At 45.4% G+C, this 21,653-nt stretch overlaps 1 protein-coding gene across 3 annotated transcripts in view; it reads left to right on the top strand.

Moving 5' to 3' along the window:
- Positions 1–20,501, top strand: part of dph1 (diphthamide biosynthesis 1) — a 75,677-nt gene extending 55,176 nt beyond the window's left edge. For all 3 annotated transcript variants that reach the window (XM_080006476.1, XM_080006474.1, XM_080006475.1), the window contains exons 7-12: positions 5,706–5,774; positions 6,549–6,705; positions 8,509–8,609; positions 16,162–16,240; positions 19,396–19,530; positions 20,112–20,501. In XM_080006476.1, coding sequence (XP_079862602.1) covers positions 5,706–5,774; positions 6,549–6,705; positions 8,509–8,609; positions 16,162–16,240; positions 19,396–19,530; positions 20,112–20,186 — 616 coding nt within the window. In that variant the 3' untranslated portion in view covers positions 20,187–20,501. The remainder of the gene's footprint in view (positions 1–5,705; positions 5,775–6,548; positions 6,706–8,508; positions 8,610–16,161; positions 16,241–19,395; positions 19,531–20,111) is intronic.
- Positions 20,502–21,653: the final 1,152 nt, after the last annotated feature.

Genomic DNA, 21,653 nt, shown 5'->3' with positions numbered 1-21,653 from the left:
ATGGAGGCAGCCATGCAGGGCTCATCTGGAGCAGTGACAGGGGTAAGTGTCAAGGACACTTCCGCATGCTACCGGGAGGAGTCAGGAATCGAACCGGCAACCTTCCCCTATGTAATTGTAATATATTTTTTTAACAATCTATTTTATTAAAATGGATATGTGGATATGGCTACACCATAAAAGAGAATAGGCTGAATTATGCACTAAAATTTCTGGTGCTCCAGAGGGCAAATATTTAAATCAACAGCTCAAGTATTTAAGTGGCACAAAATACTGCGTTGAGAGTCTGTTCTATGGTATAGGGACCAGTGCCATGTTGGCACCCGAGTTGCGGCAAATCAAGGAGGGACACGGCACCGGGTTAGATGAGAACAGAATGTGTTTATTTACAAAATGGGCAAAAGAGATAAAATATCAAGGGGGAAGCTGGGTGTTGTGTCAGATTGTGTCAACCCAGCGCAGATACCACCCCAAGCACCTCGCACAATGCAAATCCAGAATCTTTTTTTTTTTTTTCTCAACACAGGTTTGTGGATTGTAGTGTTTATTCCCCTTTTCCCATTTATGCCTGACACGATTTCCTCCCATAAATCCATAAGCAACACATCTGTATGCTCACCAATTCTACTTGTCGTGCAGGAATGCGTGGGCACAGCATGAAACCATCCAATAAAGAAGGCCACAGTGGGTGCTTTTGTGGCTGCGGCTGGTGACCTGCGTGTCCTGTCGCAGCTTGTGTGCTCTTTTCAGCTTTTGTAATAGGCTCCTTTGTGGCGGACATTTCATTTCCAGACCATCCATTGTCAAAAGTCGAAAACAGGCGCTCATAACATTGACATCCACATAGATTCAAGCGACTCGGGGAAATTGAATGCACATTGGCAAGTCACAAACTTAAAAAAAAAAAAAAAAACAGTTGAAATGTAAAAGTGTGTAAACATTATTTACTGCTCGGGGTGCAGCCTCCTCCCCGGTACACCGGCGTGTGATACGACTCCAATGCATTTCAGTGCATAGTGAAGTGAGACTGACTCTACAGCTTTAATTATGCTGCTGTGCATCACCGTGTCTGTCTGATCCTAGCACGCTCCTCCAAGTGCATGAGATTAAAATGGCTATATAAGGACAAGCTCCAGTATATGCATAAGCCATGCCCTGTGGGAAAGACAACCTGTGTGTGGGAGTGTGTGTGTGTGTGTGTGTTTTGTCTGATGTGTTATGATGTGTGTTAAATCTTAGTGAGTCTGTAGAAATGGAAGGATTGGGGTGTGTTTTCTACCTACTAATCCAACGTGGATTGTCTTTGATGTCTAAGTTGGTTTGGGGTGAGATGTGAGGGAGAATTGATTACTCTGCCTGAGAATGAATGCTCCCTCTCTCTCGCTCGCTCTCTCTCTCTCTCTCTCTGCTTAAAGCACGTTCTCTTGTCCTCTCTTCCCTTTCTCTCTTCTTTTCTTCTTGACAAAGTGTGTGTTACTACTATTGATAAAGCATGCACAACTACCGTATTTTCACGACCATAAGGCGCACCGTACTAAAAGGCGCAGTCTCAGTTATGTGTGCCATTACTGTATTTAACACACACATAAGGCGCACCGGATTATAGGGCGCGGGTTTTATATACCGGTACATATCCTCTACTACGTTTAAATACCTCTACTGCGTATTTAAAAATAGAGCGGGAGCAAAACTGAGTATGTTTGTGCTTTATTCATGTATTTATTACAAAGTATTAATCAAACCCATCGAAGTCATCATCCTCTGTTTCTGAATTAAACAGCTGCGCTAAATCAGACATGCCAGTTTCCCCTTCTTCGCTGTCAGAGTCACTTTCCGTGCCGTGCGGCTCCTCGGAAATGATGCCGGCTTTTGCGAAAGCTCGAACAACAGTGCCAGCAGACACGTTAGCCCAAGCATCTACAATCCATCCGCAAACTGTGGCGTAACTTGCCCGGCGCTGCCTTCCACTTTTCGTGAAACTGTGGTCTCCGTCGGTCATCCATCGCTCCCACGCCGCTCGCAGCCTTACTTTGAACGGCCGGTTCACACCGATGTCGAGCGGTTGTAGTTCCTTTGTCAGACCTCCCGGAATAACAGCAAGCACACCGTTCATTTGTTTCACCTTGTTTTTCACATCGGCTGTGAGATGGGCACGCATGGAGTCACAGATTAACAGCGATGGTGATGCGTGGAAAAAACCACCTGGTCTCCTTACATACACCTCCCTCAGCCACTCTTTCATCATCTCCTCATCCATCCAGCCCTTTTCATTTGCCTTAATAACGACTCCAGCTGGAAAAGTCTCTTTAGGCAAAGTCTTTCTCTTAAAAATCACCATAGGCGGCAGTTTCTGTCCATTTGCGTGGCAGCCAAGCATAACAGTAAACGACGCCTTTTCATACCCCGTTGTGCGTATCGCTACCGTGCTGGTCCCCTTCTTCTCCACCGTGTGATTCACCGGGATGTCGAAAGTGAGCGGCACCTCGTCCATGTTGGTGATGTGGCTTGGCTGGATGCGTTTGTCGGCGATGTGTTTGCTACAGTAGGAGTGGAAGCTCGCCAGCTTTTCATTATAATCCGCCGGACGTTGCTGCGCTACTGTAGTCCTGGTCCGGATGGAAAAATGGCACCGTTTCATAAAACGAAAGCACCACGACGGACCTCCTTGAAAATGTTCAATTTTAATTTCTTCCGCTAGCGTTACTGCTTTTAGTCGAACAGTGACCGTCGAAACGCTCGCCCCACTCGTTCTTTGCTCGATGATCCACCGCTCGAGTCTTTCCTCCAACTCGGGCCACCTCGCCTTATGTCCGCGGAACACACATAGGGCGCACCGCACTATAGGGCGCGCCGCACATTTTGAGGAAAAAAATAGACGTTTATATGCGCCTTATAGTCGCGAAAATACGGTACTTTTTCCTCTCATGGACAATTGTACGACTTAGCTCTGAGAGACTCTCCCTGCCTATTGCTTGGGTTTTTGCAGGAATAAACAACTTCAAGGATGAAGTTGTTTATTATGTTATGGAGAGATTATTGTGTCACACTATATATATTTTTTTCAGAGTCCTAATAACCTTTCCCTCCTTTTTAAATGTACACTCTATAAAATAATTATCTCAGCCTGTGCCAATAATGCTAAAAAGAAATTTTCACAATGGCACCATTTCACCTAAAAATCTATTTAATTCGAGGGGATTTATGGTCATGGGAAACATGCATTATCTAACAAATTGAAAATAAAGTAAAGAAACAAAAACAATTTTTTAAACATAAGTATAAATAACCTGAAATAAAATAAAAATGTAGACATTCCAATTAAACACATATAAATACAAAAGGCATCTCCATTAGACTGAACCCAAGACCTAGAGTTTTGTTTATGTTGAAATAAAATGCAGGCTTCCAACCAAGAGATACATGCATGCACTTGTTTTCTGTTAGAAATATAGTGATGCTGCTAGTTTTGACAGTGGAATTAGAATCCAGTCACACAGTCCGCTGCCTACGTACATCATCACACCTCCCACCGGGATTGGTCAGCTCACAAAAAGTGCTATCCATGCTGAAAAGTTAAACCTTTCAGTATTCAACGAAGCTCCTATATCCCCCCCCCCTAAAAAAAAAAAAACTAAGGGGAAAAAAAAAAAAAAGCTAAGTGCGGCCCTTTTTTCTCAGGCATCTGCTTTTTCATCCACCTTTTGGCTTCTCCTTATTGACTTTGAAGTACAAAAGACAGTGGCAGATTGAAAACAGCACAAGTGTGTGTTACCTTAACAATTTTGCTGCGTCAACCATCATCCCTCGAACAAAATATACATTCGAGCCATCAAGTGCTTTGAAAAGATAGGTTCTCCTCTATCCGTGTGAAACATCCAAGGTGGATATTATACATGGGAAAAATAATGTTTCGGAAGCAACATTTTTATTTTTCTCTCTGTAATGTGTTCTGGCTCTTAATATCACAGAACATTCACATTTAACAATAGGCTATCTTACGCTGCTTTAAATATTTAGACAAAAAAAAAAACATCTTTGCCCAAACAACTGTATATTATACAGTTACATATATAGTAAAGATAACAGTATATTGTATATTATACAGTATATAATACAGTTGTTGGGCAAAGATGTTTTTGTTTTGTTTTTTTGTTTTGTTTTCTTTAAATGTTTCTTTAACTATGTTGAACATGATTTCAGACCTTGAGCCACTTTCAGTGTTATTGTGAAAGGGGTTATCGGGTCTGTATCCAAAATAAATACTCATGAGCAACGAAGTGCGTTTAGAGTACCTTTTCTCTCCACAGAAAGATGTAAAGAGGTGGTGCATGACACAGAGCAGCGTGGAATTTTTCATCACAGCCGGAGAGCGCTGCACAATATTTCCAAAGGACGATTTAATTTCACGTTAATGGTCGAAGAAATGCTGTGACGCAAAGTTATTTAGTTAAGAAACATAAATCATCTTACAAGGCAAGCAAATATCTCAACCGTGAGGACGGTTCTTTAAATAGCGGCCAATCATTTTTGAAACCTGCTTCTAGACTCCATCAGCAACTGGCTTGAGTAGCACCTTGCTGAGTGAGAAACAGGTGGGGATGGGTGGGGGCTTCTTGCCACTATCAGTCAGATTACTAATCGAGCTAGAGCGTGTGTGTGTGTGTGTGGAGGGGGATGGGGGCGTCTGCATATCAATGAAAAAATGAACGATAATGATATTTTCCCTTTGGGGGGGGGGGGGGGGCTGTATTAACATGTTTTGTGGAATTCATGGAACTATGTAAAATTGGTGGAATTGGAGAGAAGAGGAGAGCTTTAAAGCTGGAGATCACTGGGGAGAGATGAGAGTGAGGATCAGCAGGCTTGTGCCGCTGAACATGATTATATGAGGGACACCGCAAAGCAAATTTGGACAGCACAATAGACGCTTCACTCTACTTTAATTTGCATGGCCGTTTAATGTTATTACCTTGTGATGAACACGCGTGCGCGCGCGCACACACACGCACACCCACGCACACCCACGCACACCCACACACACACACACAACGTGATGCAGCATGTCTGAGCATGCATACACACACTATGCTCTCACCAAAAAAAAAAAGGGGGGGGGGGGGGGGGGATATCTTTGTCCCCCAGGACGCCCACCCACGGCCTGCTCAGTTTGCTGCCCTGAACAGAGCAATTACTGGGTTTTAATTGTCCTTTCTCCAAAGGCCTCCTAAGACTGTAAACTAATGAGAAGCGGTGTAGATCTTGGCTCCTTGCAGAGCTGATGGATCCCCCAGGGGTGCAGATAGCTGGGTCTGCATCTCTTATGTGTGTGTGGTCACGCACTTGCACCCCTACACCGGGGGTCCTCTGAACTCCGGCCCCTTCTTGAGCTGCGGGGAATCGCCGGGCCCCGGGTTAATTGGAAGGGCTTCGGTTCAATGTAAACAACGTGCTCCAATCGTCGGGGTCGTGCCCCAAAACTGTAGGGAAAGCCGGACCCCACCCTCGGCCTGGGGACCCTCTGCTTTGCGGCCCCTCTGGTTTTTCTGGTGAAGGCCTGCAGGGGGAGATAGATGTGAGTGAGAGGAAGGCAGGGAGGGAGGATCCATAATGAGGATATAGGCAAGGTAAGTTATCCCCTCGAGGAATTTGACTTGTGCCTCATTTCTTAAACCCCCCCCTTTGTTTTCGTCTCTGTTTGACTATAGATACCTGGGGGATGGGAGATTTCACTTGGAGTCCATCATGATCGCCAACCCAGATATACCTGCCTACAGGTAAAAAAAAAAAAAAATGATGCGTTCTCTTAAGAATGATCTCTTTTCACGATATAGTAATAATGTCTTTCAAAATCGATCCTGTTTTATTCAGTAGCTGTTAAAACTGAAAACCTCACAGCCCTTTTATAAGGGCTGATATGGGCTGTTTTTTTATTGTCATATATAAAGTTAAAAGCACAGCTACAGCTTTGGGAAGGTTGAAATATTTCAGTGCTGTTTGGGGGGGTAAAAAAAAAAAAAAAGCCCATCCAGGCTGCTAATGCCAGCAAGAGTGAAAGCCGTGTCTGCCATGATAGCAGGGATCAAGTAGTGTTGTGATAAGGTCTTGTTTGTATGCAAAGCAAAGCTGTGTTGTTATAGTCTCACACACCGCCGCCCAGATCACAGGTCCCTCTCATAAACAAGATTCTAATCTGAAGGGAGCACGTTGTCGCGGAGATAGATTAGATGCCGAGAAATACTTCCATTTTCTCTGAGATACAGTAACTGCCGTCATACTTGATAGCTTCACATGATTGGATTTTCTCATCTTTTTCTTGAGTGTCAGTCCTCAAGGTAGATACCTGTTATTAACAATGCAGGTTAATCTGCATAATATGGTTTGTTTTCCTTTATGCACACACTTCCCCTCGTGTGTGTGTGTGTGTGTGTGTGTGTGTGTGTGTGTGTGTGTGTGTGTGTGTGTGTGTGTGTGTGTGTGTGTGTGTGTGTGTGTGTGTGTGTGTGTGTGTGTGTGTGTGTGTGTGTGTGTGTGTGTGTGTGTGTGTGAAGATACGACCCCTACACTAAGGTGTTTTCCAGGGAATACTACGACCATGAGGCCATGAGGGCCTTCCGACTACAGTGCATCAACAAGGCTAGCTCAGCGCAGAGGTGGGGACTGATCTTGGGAACGTTAGGCCGGCAGGGCAGCCCCAAAGTACTGGAGGTAAGGATCCACTCCAAAACAAGGCTTATCCAACCTTATACTTTTTTCTTTTCTTTTTTTTTGTTGAGATTGTTGTCTCCCAGTGTGAGTTTCTCCAACAAACGTTAAAGCGTAGTGACACGGTGCACAAATAGGACAGGCAAGCCTCCACACTGAGAGCTTGTTATTTCACAAGTCGAATGTTTCAGCTTTACAACCTGTCAAAAGTTCCAGCCCTTCTCCAGCTGTCTGCCTTAAGGTTAGGTGTGTGTGTGTGTGTGTGTGTGTGTGTGTGTGTGTGTGTGTGTGTGTGTGTGTGTGTGTGTGTGTGTGTGTGTGTGTGTGTGTGTGTGTGTGTGTGTGTGTGTGTGTGTGTGTGTGTGTGTGTGTGTGTGTGCGTGCGTGCGTGCGTGCGCGCTGCGCGCGCGCTTGCGCTCACGCTCACATTGGACAGCATGCCCACATTAGATACAGGGAAGTATGATTTTTGCATGCGTGGTCCTGCCTGGAGGTCTCAATCAATCACCTACAAATGTCTCTCTACTCAGTAACCCCCTCGCCCCGTCCACCTCTCCCGCTTCGCACCCCTTCCCTTTGTTCTTTCTCTTCCGTTTGATCTGCCCAGATTCTTTATTTTCCTCTCGTGCGTTGTGCTTTGCTTTGTTTCCGGGCCTCATCCTTTCTTTGATTGGTATGCGTGGAGGGACGGGGCGAGAGACCCGAGATCACTGTGGCACCCCGGCTCGCCATCTTGAATAAGAGCCTTTTTGAGAGACAGACGCGTCTGGGTCTTCACTTGTCAGAACCCGTGTCTGGAGTCGGGGCTTGTAGCGATGGTCGTTTTTCCAGTAAACATACACACGTCAGCGAGCGGGCCTTTTAATCTTGAATGTCAACCGAACAGTGAAAGAGGGCGATAATAACAGTTTAACTTTAACATTAGCAGTTGTGGAAAGGGAGAAAGCTGTGATTCAAGAGTCCCACCAGCCCACCAGTAGCTCTCCCACGGCGGTGTTTCCCGATTAAGGAAGTGGAGCGTTAGATAACCTCTCAAGTCGCGGGGGGGACAGAGCGTCCGCAGATAGAGGGGGGCAGCCGGAGAAACGGCTCCCGATGCTCCCGAGCAAAAGCGGATACAAGGAACGCTTGTCTGTTATCTCACCAAAATCCGTTAAGGAGTCCCTGGACTGTAGCCGGGAGGGTATTTGAAGTTCAAGTCCAGAGGTCAACATGTGTGATCACGTCCCACCCCCCTCCACCCTCCCCTTGGCACCCTCCCGGGCTGCCTCCCGCCTCCCGCGACACCTCCTAAGCGGTTCGATGGGCCGCCCAGATCAAAGGAAGATGATGGGAGGAAGCAGAGGGGGCTGGGAGTAGCCCAAGAGTTGGATGTGTCGATCCGAGTGGGCTCTGTCGATGCGCTGTTTATGTTCAACGCTCTTTTGTACGCGGCCGTAGTCACTGGAAGCAGGAGGAATTAGATATGCAGTGAGGGTGCGAGCTTGGCCGTGATGGAGCAGAGAGTCCTGACGGGGCTCCTGCCGAATGCTTAAGTGTGTGTGTGTGTGTGTGTGTGTGTGTGTGTGTGTGTGTGTGTGTGTGTGTGTGTGTGTGTGTGTGTGTGTGTGTGTGTGTGTGTGTGTGTGTGTGTGTGTGTGTGTGTGTGTGTGTGTGTGTGTGCCTGTGTTCTGGTCATGAGCTCCCATCCTATTTCCATCATCAGTTGATTCTGTGAACTATAGGTTTCAAACCCCACAGTGGCCCAGGCACATGTTTACATTGAATAATATATGGATTATTATTTATTTATTTATTTTCTCCTAGAACCTGGAGGTCAAGCTCGAGTCTCTGGGGAAGTCCTTCACTCGAGTGCTGCTGTCTGAAATCTTTCCCGGCAAGCTGGATCTAATGCCAGATGTGGATGCGTGAGTGAAAACAACTCTCGCACACACACACACACACACACACACACACACACACGCATACACATACATACACAAACTAAAACGAACTAAATTTTGTTAATGTTTTTTTTTTTTTATATCGTTAATATATTTGATTTTCATTAACAATTTCTGTTCTGCGGCTGAGTAATGTACAAATCAAACTCTGTACCGACGCCAAAGCAATGAGAAGGTAGAAAGTGTTCTTTTTTCGAGGGCCTGTTGCCGAGCACCTGGGTAGAACAAGTGGAGGTTGTAGTGCTGGCAGGCTGCCAGGCGTACCTCACAAATAGCAACGCTTACATCCTTTCTGTTGTTGTTAAACCTACACAAATTTTATTTCACCTCTGTAGCCTTTTTGTTTTTTGGGTTTTTTTTTTTGTTTTTTAATCTCAATATGAGATTTCATCTCATATCCTGGGATGGATTTCACTCCACAGACCCGTGTCAATCTGTTACGCTCGATAAACGGGTAATGACCTAAAAGCTGCAATCGGGATCATTCGCAGTGTATTCCGACAGCATTGTTGTACACATAATTGGAGCATCAGCAGTATGCACGAGCGCACCCCCCCCACCAAGACAAGGAGCTGACGAACAAATGTCCAAATAGGTTCATAAACAAAATTGACATTCATGTCTCGCTTAGATTTCCACGGTTTTTCCCCGAGCAGCAGAAACAAATAGTCCAGCCAAATGAACTCAGACGCTGCAGACAATTTCCGTGACTTTGACTGAGGGGGGCATCGGAGAAATAAACACGACACGAGTAATCTATCCAAGTGTTTACCGCTAACTGCTCAACCCCTGCCATACCGTCTCAGAATGATGATGCGTACCGCGCTTGATGATGGATAGGCGGCTTGTTTTATTGTTTTGTTTTGGGCCTTCTGTTCTGTTCTTCTTGACTCTCTGCCAATCTCAATGCCAAAGACATCTTGCTTTCATTCCTGGTAAACACGAGGTGTGTGTCGGCGTTAGCCCCTGCAATCACGCACGCGCTCATTAAAACGTGGGTTCGTTCGTTTTCCAGCCCCGCCCCTCTTTAAAATGTTGCTTTTCCCATAATGTCTTAACTGTTTATGGCCGTACCTCGCTCAACACCGCTGTGGAGATTCTCTGCTGCAGCTTCTCACAGTGCTTTAACGCTGTCCAATGGGGCAAGTGTTTGAATTTTGATTCTCCCTTTCCAAAACAAGAGCTCACAATATTGTCACACGGTTTTTATGTGTAACGAAACTGTGCATCTTAAGATTTATTGATTTATTTATTTGTTACAAATGTGTTGGCTCTTTTGCGCTCCTGATAGCTGTTTTGGCTACATCCGCGCTTCATGCGTTTCCCGAAACAGGGAGACTAGAAACAGGAAGTTGCGCCGCTTCGTACTGACAGCCTGCTGTAGCCGCGGTTATGTTTTTGTACTGCAGCTTTTATCAAAAGTAGTAGTATAAGTACAATAAAATGTGATATTACTGTTACTTTAAACATGTTAAAAATATATATATATAAAAAAAATACAAACTCCCTGGTTTGCTGTGAACCGTCACAAATTATGGGAACCTACACTTTAATTAGGCATTGGTTGAAAAATAGCAAACTGATCCTTTTATACCGTGTCGCAAGATCTCGCAAAGTCACAGGGATCTTCTATTTGATTTATTCTCTCTGGAGCCCCAGCAGGGGCAGCTGAAATAAACTCCTCAGCCCCACCTCCCCTTCCCAGCTGGGCACTGCCATTAATGTCTTCAAATGCAAACCTCCAAACTTGCCAAAGTGAAATGTCAGCTGCTTGGGCTTCCAGGCGCACTCGCTCTGATTTATCTGACTGTCAGCCACAATAAAGAAAGGGGGGGGGGGGTGCAGTGAGACACATGTACACACACACACACACACACACACACTCACACACACACACACACAGGCGTACACCAAAATGCACGTGAACATGCACACATTTCTCACACTCCTGCAGATTGGACTCTCGCTCTTGGAGTAATGAATGGGGTGATGTGTGAGGGAGGAGTGGGTGAAGAGAGATGGAGAGGGAGAGAGAGATACAGAGGTAGTTGAGTGTTGGTGGTGAATTGAGAGCGCTCAAGGTAAAGTTGTATTTTTTTATTTTATTTTTTTTAGCCCTCCCCCCCACCCCCCTATTATTTGGGCTTTTCCTTAATTTATAAATGTCAGCCACGATTCAACCCTGATAAAGCTCACACTCACAGCTCTTTCTATCAGTAGTGCCACTGCGGCGTATCTGCCCCGCACGGATAAACAACTTTCCTTCGCCATAGCAGAAGCCCGGGATCATTCGGCGGCGGCGGCGGCGGTTCCCTGGGGCAAGATGGCGAGCCCGGCCGCTCTCTCGCGGAGTCCGGCCGGTCAGAGAACAATCTGAACTGCGTACGTTTCGGCCAAGTGTCGAGGTTTAACCCCTCAACCCTTTCGTCCGAGCCCCTTTCCTTCAAAACCGAACGACACCTCGGATCGGGGGTCTATTCAGGGCCAGTTGACATTAAATATCTATGTAAATGTCCTTTCAGTTTTTCATTTCATTTGCATTTTTCCGTGACCCTGATGAGGGCTCTTACAACCAAAACACATTGGGTTTTATTAAAGGATTTTTATTTATTTTTTTATTGCAACACATTCTCTTCTCTTCTGTTTTGTGCTCCCGCCCAGGCACCGTGATGTTTGTTTATTGTTGTTATTATGTTATGATATATTGTTTATATCACAAAGAATCTGTTCGCCAAAACATGACACGGTGCAGCCTTGATGTTTCCCACATTTATCTGTTGTTTCTCAGTTGTCGATTTATTCCCATATTTTTTTTTTCTTATGTGTTCTTTTTTTTCTTTTTTTTTTTTTTTAACCATTGGCACTTATCTGTTTAGTGTGAAAGGACATCAGCGCCCCACAGGAGATGAAGATAGACCTTACAAAAGGTCACCTCAAAAGGCCAGCTTTTCAAGCTGTGTCTAATTCAGCTGTTTTGAAGGAGAGATTGAGAGCAAAATCAAGGGGAGTTGGATAACACCGGGGGAGACAGTCTGCTGCTAGTAGCAGCTCCACATGGCACCCTGTCGTTAGCCACCCTGCCATTTTATGTCATTAAACACGGATACGCGTGCGCGCAAACGCATAGGACGCACATATACAAATAAATGAACAGGAGCGGGAGAGAAACCCTTAGCAGACGCTCATAAGTGTGTAATTTCTCTTGTCCCTGGGCTGGTTTTAAAGCGTACAGCTATCTGCTTGCCACACACACTTATCTCAGCCAGACCCCAAATACCCTGCCAATATGTTACAGGCTTTTATTTTACTTTGGTTTTCTTTTACTGTCTTTTAACACAATTCCAATTAAATCAGTTTTTTATTTTTATTTATTTTCTCTCATTCAATTAAGTTGTCTGTCAAAGGTGATTGTTTCCTATTTTTCCAGCAGAGTGGAAAGGTTAATTGTTTTTGCCTTTGGTAGGTTGTGACTGCGGGTTTAATTGAAAGGTGGCCAAGCAGGTAGAGGTCCTGCTAACAGTGTCGGGGCGTAATGGGCCACGAAGGGTAATGGAGTGAAGTCCGGGGGACCGGAGCTGACTTTGCTCAGTGACGTCACATGTCCAGCACAAGCCCCTGCACTATGCATCCACATGCAGCCTGCAGCCGGCAGCGGGGTTCTGCTGTCTGACTTGCTTCCTGTTTTTCGGGGAAGGGGGGTTGTGGAGCGAAGATCCAAATCGGGTCTCATTTGATTCTTTCTGCTGTCATTTCTAAATGAATAGACGTCACGAAGCCTTTACTTCTCTCCTTGCATGTAAACATTGCCATTGACAGAGAACCTGTCTCCATGCATTAATTGAGCAGCTAGATAAAAGCTGATCACCGCCATCGACTATCGAGGAAAATGAGTAGTTGTTGACATGAGAAGCTGCAGTGAAGGGTAAAGTACCACTTATCTCCTTCTCCCTCTCTCTCTCTCCCGCTTTGTCTCTTCTACCCCCACCCTTACCCCCACGATATGTGAGATCTCCAATGCGTCTGACAACTTAAAAGCCACACTTTGGCTGGAAATTGAATTTGAGCGGCTGGCTCCAGGACCCTACCTGGCGTGGAACTGCTCAACTTAAGTGAGCTGCAGCGTTCAGCGTCTGTGCTAATATTAGCCACGTTCCTTCTGGCGCCATGTGCCAATCAGCCGCATGTGCTGTATGAGGAAACCTCTCGCTCTCGCTCTCTCTCTCTCTCTCTCCATCCTTCCTCGCTGTCTGTCCTCCTAAACCCCATCCTACTGGACCCTCAAGGACTGTATGCGAGTTGAGCTTTGGCTTGATGATCAGGCATTGCTCTTCCACTGTTGTGACTCCATTTAATGGCAACCACATACAGACACGCACCCCAGGGTATCCGCAGACCCATATGCATGCAAAGAAATCAAAAATGATAAAATGCATAGAATCGCTTTGCCCGCAAAGCCAGAACTGCAAATGCCACTCTCTAATTACGGTTCCCTGCCTGTGTGCATAGGCTGAGGCCGTTTGTTGCAGGTGCATTTTTATTTTGTGTGTGCTGCGCTGAAGTCCTCCGGTGTGAATAGCGGCTTAAGTGCCTTAAAGGTCATTTCCAAACTACCACCCTGCTTCGGCATCCAAACTTTGGTCTGAGGAGACCCAGCGCGACAGAAGTTCCTCTTATTCAGGCAGAATGAACCTTTTCTTTTTTTTTTTTTTTTTTTTTTTCTTGCAGTGGGGGGATTTATTAAAAAACGACTGATATTTGAAAATTAGAAAATGTCATGCGTTTACCCTGAAGGGACAGAGTGTTTCTGTGGCAGAGCATTGCAGTGACACGAGAGCTCGCGGTTCAGTCAATTCTGCATTTCTGACAAAGAAAGTGCCGGGAAGTTTGGGAAATGAGGAGCAGACAGGCGGGGGATTTGACTCTATCCACTGTATCTCTCTCTCTGTGTCTGTCTGTCTGCCTCAAAAAATCTTTAGCAATACACTACGTTAGGGGTGTCACGCAGGTTCGTGATTCTCCCCGTATTTTTGTGGGTAGTATTGTCCGACATGGTCGCCATTTGGTTCGGAGCTGGGCGAGCTGCGGAGGGGTCCGCTGCGCCTCACCCCTCAACGCGCACTGTACCCGCCCACCCCGCACTAGATCTGCAAGAACGAAATTGGAATAGAATTTGAATTTTAAAAAATTATTACACAATTTGGATAATGACATTTCCTTTCCATGGTGAAATTATATATTTTTTTATAAATAATTTATGATAAATATTTTGGCGAACATTAGCGAATCAATTCACATGTGATGAGCAATAAAGGTTCGATGTACGCTCGTCCAGTTTGTTGCACAGTGAACGCACATTAGAGAGAAATATTCCCAACGGTGCCAAGTCCACGTCAGCAGAGACACACGAGTGCAGCGGTGCGTTTCGCTCTCCGGCGGCATTTCACTGTGTGTACAAGGTGGAGTGCACCTTTGACCAGAATGTCCAGTTATTCCGCTGATGTGGTGATGAAACTGGGAAATTAACCCGACAATCGCCGACAGACTGTCCTCTAGTGCAGAGGTTACCAACCACCGCCAACTCTTCAGGAGCGATCTGCTCCGCAGCGGAGCAGCAGCAGGAAACGTAGTAAATGAATTACATCTACAGTTTTTATTTGCTTTGTTTGGATGAAATGATCACTCTGATCGGCGCTGCGCCCCCCAGTACAAAATTTGAGCATTAAAAATTTGCATTAAATGTTACTTGCATCGTTTATTTTTGTGTTTGTTTTGTTTATTTTTTAGGTTCATTGTTTCATCGATCTATCTATCCATCTATCTACCTGCCTGTCCTTTATTTGTATGTTTTTTACACCCTCCCCCCTTGTACTTTTCCGCATATCTACCCCACCTACACTCAAAACGCTGTTTTTATTCATTTGCCTTTGGATCTCAATGCGCTGTCACATCCTTGCCGTCATCACATCCTGGACCTTGTTTCACGGATTTGGCTCAATTGGCAGATGTCAATATTTTTGCCGGAGCGCCGTCATCGGGGTCAGGGAAAGGATGGAGGGAGCGCTTAACCAGGGGAGATGGAGCTGTGGTTAGCATTGATCTGCGAAAGCCCACACCCCTGCTAGCCTGCGCCGCGCCACCCCTTCCATTGTTCGCTCCTCCCTCCAGCTGTTTACATCCTCCTCGCTCCTCTCTCAACGTGGAGCGCCAAGATAAACACTTCTCCCTCCGTCTTCTCCTGCGCTCCTTATGTTCTCTGCGCTCTTGGCCTGCTCTCCATTTCATCTCCTCACCGTTTCCAATGCATATATATCTGTATCTCTGTCTCTTCATCTCTTCTGTTGCGTCCCCCCTCTCTCTCTCGCTCTCTCTCGCTCTCTCTCTGTTTTTCCTCACACATGTGCACGTACACGCACATAGCCCCCGTCTCTGTCTGCCAGCTATATAGGCTAGCTCCGTGGAGACCGGGCTGGTGCAGCTTTCTCATTCGCACTCACCTAACCTCTCCCTTCCTCCTCTTCCAGCTTCTCCCTCATCTGTTTTATTGTGGGGTTTTTTTGGTTTTTTTTGTTGTTTTTTTTTTTTTGGTTCCCTGTTATTTTGCCTGTGCTACACACCACGACCACCACTATGCGTGCCCTGTATCTTGACCCCCCCCCACACACACACACACGCACGCTGGTTTTGTTTTAGCATCCTCCCTCCTCAGGCTGCCGATGCTTTTAGACTCTAGTGCAGCTGGTTGTTTTATTTATTATTATTATTATTATTATTTCTTTTCTTTTTTTTTTTGAGTTGTCGTTAAAATCAAGGCGCTTTCTCCGGCAGATGCTGGAGATCAGGTGGAGGGAGACTCCCAGCACAAGCCACTGCGCCATGCACCCACATGCAGCCTGCGGCAGCAGATGGCTCCTTCTGTCTGTTATTTGTGTTTTGTTTTTTGTTTTTTTCCTTGCACGCCACACTCTCTCATGAATATACATAGTCGTGCACTGCCACACCCCTTACTGTATAAGTTATCACCCTTTATCCTTGAATTTTGATACCTTGGCTCAAGCACTTAGCAGAGGATGTTTGTTTTCAAAGTGCTCTATTATCATGGGACGTAAACATACGCTTACATTGCCAAAGCAAACGGAAAGCAAAAAGTGAAGAATGCAACCTAAAATCAGTCATACTCTTCCGTTAAAAATCTTGAATAAAAATGTAAAAATGTGAACATTGCTGTTTAAAGATTGGATATCCGGATTAGTAAAGATAATGTAAAATCCGCAGAAAAAAATGTTGAGGTTTATGCAATTGAACAATATGTAGATATATCGACTAAAATACAAACTGAAATGTGTGAACAGGGCACTTAAAAATGTGGTAAGGAATTGAAAAATGTGAGTAGGAAAAAATAGTAAGTGTGTGTGTGTGTGTCTGTGTGTATACATACATACAGTACATACATAGATATACACAGGTAAGTAAAGATTTGTGCAAACATGGCTCTCCTCTTCTCCCCCTTCCCCTGCAGGTGGGTCCAGATCGCTTGTCCACGTCTCTCCATCGATTGGGGCTCGGCCTTCTCCAAACCCCTGCTGTCTCCGTACGAGGTAAACGTGTGTCCTCCGCCCGCTTGTTGCCGTGTGCTGCGAACCGGCCTCGCAGGGGGGGAAAGAGGCCTCTTCTCCGTGCGGGGAAGACGGAGCAGGCAGCACAGGCGCATGGGCTCCACCACAGAAATAAGCGGGAGAAAGTAGCGTCTCGGGTTGAAATGGCGGATGTGTTTTGATCGCCCTCGTTTGCTGCAGGGGAGGGAGCGCACTCCTCTTTCTTTCTCCCTCCATCCTCCTCTCCTCTGCCTCTCACTTCTCACTCCATCCGTTCTGTCGCCTCTCTCATCCATTTTTTTCTTTCTTTCCTCCTTTCGTTATGCCGAGCGGCAGGGATCGCCGAGCAGCACATGGATACAGCGCCCCCTGCTGGCAGCGGGTTGAAAAGCTCTCATCCGAAAGGTCTTGTTTTTTTGTTGTTGTAATGCGGAGCTTGATCGGGTGGCACAGCAGAGCTCCTAATGGCTGTGTACTGGGAGGGTCTCGGGATGCTATCGACCCTCAGTATTGATACTTCATAGTATTGACCTTTTGGGTATCGTTTGATATTCCAGGCTTGTGCTTGATGTCATCTGTGCACTGAAGCAAGGGGTTTGTTTTTTTTGTTTTGTTTTTTTTAACGATAAAGATGTGCCAGTGCTTGGAATAACGTTGTTTAATATTATGATCCTATCAAAGATGGTTGATGCTTTTCTTTTCTCTGACAACAAATTTGCCTGTTCTGCACAGCTGGTAGTACAAATATAATGAACTTATATTGCGTCAGGAAGCTGTTAGGATAATATGATGATAATAGGATGCAGCATTTGAGCAATGACACAGTGAGCGATTGTTGTCCTCTAAGCCCGTGTTTTGTTATCTTCTGACTAAATGAAACTTGCGTATGAATGATCATTCATTCAGTAGATAATAAAGACAATTGATAGCATTGCAAAAGCAAATTCCCCTGCTGTAATGAAAACACAAAAGAAATATTTTTTATTTCTGAATTTCTGTGGTGAAATTGTCTTACCTGCTCTCTGGCAGCTATTTGGCTATAGTAACATTGCATATTAATTATTTGTGTGTGTGTGTGTGTGTGTGTGTGTGTGTGTGTGTGTGTGTGTGTGTGTGTGTGTGTGTGTGTGTGTGTGTGTGTGTGTGTGTGTGTGTGTGTGTGTGTGTGTGTGTGTGTGTGTGTGTGTGTTTGATTAAATGTCTACTTTTGCGGTTTCCTAATTAACCCTGCGTTGTCCATACTAATACTGGCTCTCCGAGTGCACGATGTCTTCCCTCTGGCATTCATGAGAACGATGGGAATGTGTGTGTGTGTGGGGGGGGGTTGAGAAGGAGGATAAGGGTGGGGAGTGGAGAGTGGGGGTGGGGTGGGGTGGGTGGTTATTTTCAGTGAGTCTCATGTTATATTTATAGTCAATAAGACACACTTGGCTCTCCTGTCAGAGTGGGGATTAGCAAGAGGAGCTAGCTTCCACGGAGAACGAGGGAGTAGGATTGAGAGGGTGTAGGAGAAAAGGAGAGCAGGGAGTGGAGGCGAGAGGAGAGGCGCCCAGAGGGAGAGAGGGAGGGAGAGACGACCTCAAGGACAGGAAATAAAAGGGGTGTTTGGAATTCCAATTCTTGTTGTTTTTCGTTGTAGAAATGAAAAATACCTTTTTTCTTTTTTTTTTTTTTTCTTTTTTCTCAATTTGAGAATAATAAAAGTAAAATAAGGGTTTTGCATTTTCATTACCACGTTTTTTCATCTTCGTAGCGTCGTAGCATGTCGATGTAATCATCGATTTACGGATTTTTATTACAATTTTATAAAAACAATACATGAAAAACACGAGCAGATTTTGCACGGCTTTAATATTATTATGCACAGAAAACTCAGCAATTCATCATCCAAATTGGACTTTTGCATATCTCTCGTAGACATCTAGGCAACATCCAATCCTCAGAAATTCAGCAGGCGGCCATAATAATATGCAAAGAAATATTCCATACTTCATAATTTTCTTTCATTTCAGAGCGACCCCCCCCAAAAAAAAACCACTTTACTAATGTTATTTTGTATTGATTATGATCTAACAACAAATAAACAGGCTCAGTAGTTTAATTGCCAATAGCGGCATGACGCAAGAAAATCCATATTTAATTATATGCAAAGCTATCTGTATTGTTTTTACCTCTCCCCATCTGTGTTTATTTTCAAAATACAATGACAAACAGGTCCAGCCAGGGTGGTATTTCCACTTGTTTTGGCACTTTGTTCAAAGATTTGTTGCGTAACTTTTTGGGGTGAGCACCGGCCCCGGCCGCGTTGTCCAAGCCGAGAGCGGAAACTCACTGATTGTTCCTCGGCAAAACAAAGAGAGCTGCGCACGGGGCGTTGTGCGCCTGGGTTGAATTGACATCCCTCGCACGGGGAGATCGTCGTGTTTTTGGCTGCACGCTGAAGGCTCACGGGGCGGGGGGGCAGGGTGGGTGGAGAGATCCAAAATGAGTCAGGATCCATGCGTGAGAACCTTCGATACTTCCAAAAAGCCCCGGGAATATATAACAGGCTTTGTTCATTTATTCATTCATTCATTCATTTATTCATTCATTCATTCCGGATGAATTCAATAATTTCCCCCCGCGTAATCACGTCATTCAATAGTTTCTTTTATTTGTCTGTTCGATTCCTACATCCATTTATTCAATCATCCGCTATCAGTATTCACAGGCGGTTTGGTTCCATATGGAGTCTTCCCAACTCTTATGTCATAGCGTTATCATGCTGTTGTTTTTTTTTGTTTTTTTTTGTTTCTCCCCTCCAACAGCTGTTGTGCCGCGCAGTGCAGCTGCACGGAGATAACATGACAGCTCCTCCTATTATCTCGGCTTAATATTGTGACGCATGTCTTGCGGATGGAGCTGACGCCCGCGTGGTTTCCTCATCATCTTGAAGTGTTCTGATGCCGGACGGCCCAGGAGCCGCACTAACAGCAACCGACCCCCGTCTGTCTGTCTCTCTCGCTCTCTCTCTCTCTCTCTCTCTCTCCTCTCACTCTCTCTCTCTCTCTCTCTCTCTCTCTCTCTCTCTCTCTCTCTCTCTCTCTCTCTCTCTCTCTCTCTCTCTCTCCCCCCCCCCCTCTCTCTCTCTGTCTCGCTGTTATCTGCGTGTGTGCCAGGCGGCCGTGGCTCTGCAGCAGGTGGGCTGGCAGGAGGTTTACCCCATGGACTTCTACTCCAATCAGAGCCTGGGCCCGTGGGCGCCCAATCACCCCGACAACCAACCGCCACGGCCCGTCCGCAAACAAGCCCAGGTGACCGTGGCCGAGGATAAAAGACGGGATCAATAAGGGCAGACAAAGTAACGGTGGAGAAAGTGTCACCACACTGACACCCAGTGGAAGAGCAGAACCATAACGGAGATCTGTGCATTTCTTAGTGTGACCTTGACTTTGACATAAAGTATTTAATTTTGTTTATTTGTCTGTTTTTTCTTTTATATAGTAATAATTATTATTGTTATTATTTTTATTATTATTGCTTTTATTGATATTAATTACACATAATAATAATTGTATTTTGTTATTATTATTGTCATTATTTATATTATTATCCCAACTCTCGCACTATAAGAGCACTATCATGCTGTTTGTTATGATAATTATAGTAATAATAATTATTTGAATATTATCGTTTCAACGACTTTTCATTATATATTGTCCTTCCTCTGTAACATAGGTATGACTAGTATTTTTTGCATTTTAATGATTTGTTTCAGTCTCAGTTATTGAAATGAAGTACTGCAAAATCTGACCACAAATGTTAAACTTGAACGAGGCAGGTTCCCCCTTCACCGTTCCAGGAGTCTTAACAATGTCCCTCCGCCTCCTTGCAGAAACCGGGCCCGGAGCCCAAGCCCAGGCAGTGTGTTGAGAAGGAGTGCGCCCCCTGCAGCTGCCAGGGAGAATGAAACGCCGCCGCCGCGCCCGGTGCCTGGAACTGGCTTTGGCTCCGGGCAGCTGCCGCTCCACGCTGTCCACTCAGCAAAGCTGAAGACGCCGAAAAGCCTCTCAGCTCCCAGGATGGATTACTCCCCCCACCGTTATTTAATACTTGATGTATTGCTTATCACTGAGCACGGCAAGGAAAATGGAATGTGTGTGTCTGATCTGTTTTTATAACCTGGATATTTCACCTGAAACAGAAGGATAGGAGACAGATTAAGAAGGAGAGAGAGAGTTTAGTGTGCAAATGTACCTGGGCTTAAGCACTATTAAATTATTTTTTCACGCACAGGAATGTTTGTGCTTTTCATATCTGCACTGGCAGCAATCTGTGCATCCACCCTATAGGCGGAGAGTGTTTTTTTCCGACTGCTTCATTTGAATTTGAAAAGTCTCCGAAGTACGACGAGGTGATAAAGACTTTTTCATTCACCCTACTTGGTAATACAGCAGCCGCTCGGCAGAGACACAATGGAGGGAGAGAGAGTGTCTCAAGGCTGCGCTGTACGTTACATAAGCCACTTTCCCACACGGAATCCATAACATAACCGGCTAAAAGATTTCTTTCCTGGCTCGGACACAATAACCGGAACCCAATGTTATTAGATCAGCGCGGTCGTTTTCCACCTGTCCTACACTCTCTGCCGCCGGAGGAAGCACCGTTCTCCGCCCGTTCTGCCTCTCCCTGTTCGCTCGCTCGCTCGCCGGCTCCGCACTTTGGCGCAGTGGCGGGCGAAGCGCTTCTGCCCGATGTCGCTCTTTTTGTTGGTGTTTTGCCACGTTGCCATCAGTAGTTTCACAAATTGTTTCAAGAAAAGAATAATGGCATATAAACATTATCTATATGGCAAAAACAGTTATTATAAACGCCTATGAAAAAAGTGTTTATCAAGTATCAAAGGAGCAAGATTAAAAGGAAAAATAATTAGAAACAGCCAACAGCCAGCTTCACTGAGGTGCACTCCGGAACTGCAATCTCTCTAAATGGTCAGGGGGGAGCTGCCAGATTTTGAAAAATGTAGCCATAGATCTGCGCGGTGTATATTTAAACTTCTCTGATTTACTCAAGTGAAGAAACATCTCTGATTGACTGACTTCCAACCAAGTAAAGACAGTCATCTGGCCAATAGGTTCAGGAAGGCCCGAAGGCGTGCTTTCATTTTGTGCAGGGCCGCTGTGTCCGGCGTTACCCCAAAGAGCGTCAATGCAACTGGCACCTGGGGTTCCCCTGCTGGCGTTTCAAAGACGTTCCACCAACACTTATGGAGAGATGGGCAGGACCAAAACATCTGAATCGGTGTCACAGACAGGGTAAGTATCAGGATAAATCGGAGTCTTTTGAGTTTTGTCTGGTGAGTGCGCTGTGCGGTTGTACGTTGCATTAGACCATGTTTGGCACATAGAGGAGGTAGAGTGTACCCAGGTTAAATACT

The sequence above is a fragment of the Zeus faber genome, assembly GCF_960531495.2.
Source record: "Zeus faber genome assembly, chromosome: 9".
Classification (NCBI taxonomy): domain Eukaryota; kingdom Metazoa; phylum Chordata; class Actinopteri; order Zeiformes; family Zeidae; genus Zeus; species Zeus faber.
Note: the sequence above shows the minus strand (reverse complement) of the source record. Positions and strands in the feature narration are given on the sequence as shown.